At 41.9% G+C, this 4,306-nt stretch overlaps 1 protein-coding gene across 1 annotated transcript in view; it reads left to right on the forward strand.

Annotated features, from left to right (window-relative positions):
• tmprss15 (transmembrane serine protease 15) overlaps window positions 1-4,197 on the forward strand; it is a 49,456-nt gene extending 45,259 nt beyond the window's left edge. The window contains exons 19-21 of the mRNA XM_005753236.1: window positions 1,715-1,854; window positions 3,562-3,616; window positions 3,717-4,197. Of these exons, the coding sequence (XP_005753293.1) occupies window positions 1,715-1,854; window positions 3,562-3,616; window positions 3,717-3,850 (329 nt within the window). The 3' untranslated portion in view covers window positions 3,851-4,197. The remainder of the gene's footprint in view (window positions 1-1,714; window positions 1,855-3,561; window positions 3,617-3,716) is intronic.
• The last annotated feature ends 109 nt before the right edge of the window (window positions 4,198-4,306 follow it).

A 4,306-nucleotide genomic window follows, 5' to 3' on the forward strand; every position in this document is an offset into this window, starting at 1 on the left:
GGTAACTCAGAAAACAAAAGATTAATCATACATAACAGTGTAAACTAAAATGTGCGCACTTATTTTAGAATGCAGTGTTATGTGGATATGTGAATGAATTCTAAACCAAAACCAGTTATTTATTGTTCTGTAAATAAATTCCTATATTTAAAGAAAGAAATGTGAATGCAATATTACTTATAAGCCTCTACACTAACATGGTGATATTACCACTGTGTGGCTGTAAGTGCAGCCATCACACTCACCTTGCTGATCAATTAACCCGTTTCTGTCCCGGACAGGGGCCAGATTTCTAAGTCCTATATTAATTTAAAAGCGTTTCCCACAGCTTGACCGGAAGCTTTACTTTCTCGGCTCTCTTCGCTTCACCCGCCACTCTACATTGAGGTGGTCACGCCTGAGGCCCGGCCTCTTCACTCAAACAATGCACAGAAAGTGGTCCCTGACCACTGGCCGTTAACCAAAGTCCTAAGTCTTGGCAGTGGCTAACTGAGATGACCTGACGCTGCAGGACCTTGCCCTGCATCCAAAACAAAGTGGGGGTTCTCACCCCTGAACTTGTGTGCACTCTTAGGAGTCCCACTCCAGTCCTGAAATTAATTTAACTGGGACTCTAACCACCAGTTTACTGATGTCCAGGCCTAGCCTTCTGACCAAAAGGGACCAACCCTGAAACAAATGCTCAATTCCCTACTCTAATCTGTTTTTCTTGGCTGACACAACACAATTCACATTACACACAACCCATCAACTTTAAAATTTACCCCAACATTAACAGCAATAAATTTTCATTAGATATTTCCCCAGACTTTACTTTTATTGTCACAAATTACCCCAAAATCACCATGGACATTTACCAGAAATCTACTGAAACAATTTTATAATTTAGTTTAATTTCACCACTACTGAGCCAATTTAATGGTGAAGATCATTAACTCGGTGAACAGATAATTTAGAATTCATCCAATACGCACACTTTGCTTTTTTTTTTAAAAAACAAATATTAATTAATTAAAATGTTAATTAAATTACCTACCTTTACATTTGGACCGGTCCTCTGTTCGCCTCATTTCACGATCCCACCTTGGACCAAATTTGTCCTCTCTGCCATAAAAGAATCCAGGTTCACAGCACCAATTATCAAATTCAGTTCTTTGATATTCTTTTACTGACAGAGAAAGACTCCGACTCAGTGTGGTCAAAAATAATTATTATTTTATTCAAGCATTACTTTCCGGAAAGGGATGAGCACAGGCCAAATCCTGAGCAAATCTATAGCATTACAAGCCAAATGCGTATAATATAGTTCTGTTATACGTCACACATAGTCACACATAGTTTCGATCAAAACAACTCCTGCTCTGCACTCTACCTAGTTTCACTTCCTGTACTCTGCAGGCCTGCACAAAGCGTGCAGAGTTTCCTGTCTTACACAGTACTCTGTGACCTTTACCACACATTATAACTCAAAGTGCCGTTTCTTCTATACTGGCCTCTATAAAACAATATAAACAGAAAATAAGCACTAAGAATATATATTTATTCCGTAACACACGCTACCCTCTTGTACAAATATGTCTGCTCTCTGAAGCAAAAACCCCCCAAAATGTTGGGGCTGTTGCACTTTGAAAACCACTGGATGACACCACTGCAGTCATCTTTATTGTAGAGTCCATGTTAGCAGTCACTCTCACTTCCTATCTCTCTCTCTCAGGTTCTCTCCCCGATGTTCTCCAGGAAGCCGAGATTCCACTGGTGGATCAGGATCTGTGTCAACAGCAGCTACCCGAGTACACCATCACCTCCAGCATGCTCTGTGCCGGATACCAAGAGGGAGGGGTCGACTCCTGTCAGGTAACCTCTCACCTGGACTCCAAACATCCACCATAACACAGACAGGGTAATGCTAAAGTTTGGGCACCAAAAGATCAGAGCTTAAAGTCTTAGGCCTAAAGCTTCAGCTTATTCAAAACTAGGAACGTTCTAGATCCTCTGACTCCAACAACAGCACAAACATTCAACTCAGTGTCGCAGAGTAGGAGAAGCTGTAAAAACTTTAAAAAGAGTTTTCATCACCTCAGTAGACAGGTGGAGACAGAGAATAAGGTGGAGGGCTGTTAGACAGGTGAGAAGAACCTCTGAGGTGAACCAGCTAAAAGAATGAAGGTTTTACCCTCAGAGGTCCTGAACTAAACATCATCAATTTAATCAGTGACCAGAACTCAGAGCCTTTATCAGGAAGAACCAACCAGAGCCCTCCAAACAGACCCTGAATGACTCTCAGCTCACTGACGAAAACTTACTGACAGAGGAGAAGGTGTTACCCAGTACTTACCATTCAGATAGTTCAAACTCATGCAAAAAAAACTTTCCTACAATATCAAATTCATTATTCAGCTCATGCAGATGTTTACACACTCTCACCCACTGTATCCACCCGAATGGTGGTTACTCTGTGCTGGGCTGAGTCAGAAACCCTTAAACATCCACCCTATGTCATCAGGTTACTGTACACCAAAGGAGGACACCATTCATATCTGAACAACACACTCTGCATGTCACCTCCTCAGCTCTTCTTTAGACTGCAGGGACAGATGAAGGTACATGTGCAGCGTCTGAACCTAACGGCAGTTCTTTATACAGAAGTACTGCAGCATTCACTTCAGTTTGTATAGTTCAGTCTTTGGAGGACAAGCAAACGTATGACCCCCTTTTATGGTGGAGGACTATAAATACCTTAGAGCACACGTAGATAACAAACTGTACTGGGTTTAAAACACCGTTGCACTATACAGGAAGGGCCAGACTCTCTGAAGTCCTTCAACATCTGTCTGACAATGCTCAGGATTTTCTATGAGTCTGTTGGGGCCAGTGCTATCCTCTCTGCTGTTGCATGCTGGAGCAGCAAGTTGGGGGTCGCCGATGCCAACAGGCTCAATAAACTGATCACAAACCTAGTAACGTTGTGGGGCCAGACTCCCTTAGGGTGGTGTCTAAGAGGTGGATATTGTCCAAGATAAGGACAATGCTGGATCTCCCACCCACTCCATGACATGCTGGCCACTCACAGAAGCACGCTCAGTGGGAGACTGAGATTACCCATAATACACTACTAAACAACACAGGAAATCATTCCTGCCAGTGGCTGTACAACTCCTCCATCTAATGCACAGCACACAGTGCAGTAGTTACAACCTCACTATCTGCACACGCTCCACAGTAAAATAACAAAGTTTTACAGGTTAGAGTCAAATGTCAGTCACACAGTAATATTCTGGATATTTATAATTGACTTATTTGTATATATTAGAGCTCTTTCTTATATTTTGTAACGTTATAACACATTGTATTATATAATTCAGCCTGTTCCTCTTATCGTCTCAGAGTGACTGTAAACACATCATTTCTTCAGGGATTAATAAAGTGTTCAGATTCTGATTCTTTTGCATGTCGTACTGAGTAAAGGATGAACCTGTAACATGGATGTGACTCTCAGGCTGTGCTCTCTGTGCTGATGGTCTGTAAGCTGTAAGTGTGTAAGTTTAAATGTGGTGTTTTCAGGGCGACTCTGGTGGTCCTCTGATGTGTCTGGATGATGGAAGCTGGACTCTGATTGGTTGGTGTCTCACACACAGACACGCACACACACACAGAATATAGATATAAGCCTCACATTAGGTTTGACGGAACGCTGCTCTCTGATTGGTTCCTCACAGGTGTGACCTCATTTGGCGCAGGCTGTGGACTTCCTCAGAAACCCGGAGTCTATGCTCGAGTCTCAGCCTTTGCTTCCTGGGTCGCTCAGACCCGACGTTCCTCCTCTTCATCACACTTTAAAGATCCACTGTGACCTTCCACGTGTTCCGATTATAAAAGAGTCACATGACACACTAACAGCTGACTAGATGGAAACACATTTCCAAAGAGAAATCAATCAAGTTTGATTGTTTCAAATAAAGATCTGATTAATCAAGTCTATGAAATAAAGATTTTATTCTAAAACTTTCATTATGGCGTAAAATCCAACTCTGTCAGCAGGTGGCAGCAGAACACAGTGACCAAAAAGATGCGTTCAACTTTTTATGTTTATCAGTAACAACCAGAACAGAAATGTGTTGAATGCAGAGAAAATATCAAATCTGTGATTCTAAAATCTCTTCTCTGTTTGTATCAGTCTAAACAAAATAAATGAAATTCACCAAATTGAATCCTTGTGATGAATGACAATAACTGGTTTGGTATGCTTAGTTTCTGTTACTAAGACCCTCCGCACCTCCTCCTGTCCCAGCGTCCTCCTCTGTTACTC

This window comes from Pundamilia nyererei, unplaced genomic scaffold (genome assembly GCF_000239375.1).
Source record: "Pundamilia nyererei isolate P.nyererei 1_Seehausen unplaced genomic scaffold, PunNye1.0 scaffold00414, whole genome shotgun sequence".
Taxonomy (NCBI): Eukaryota; Metazoa; Chordata; class Actinopteri; order Cichliformes; family Cichlidae; genus Pundamilia; species Pundamilia nyererei.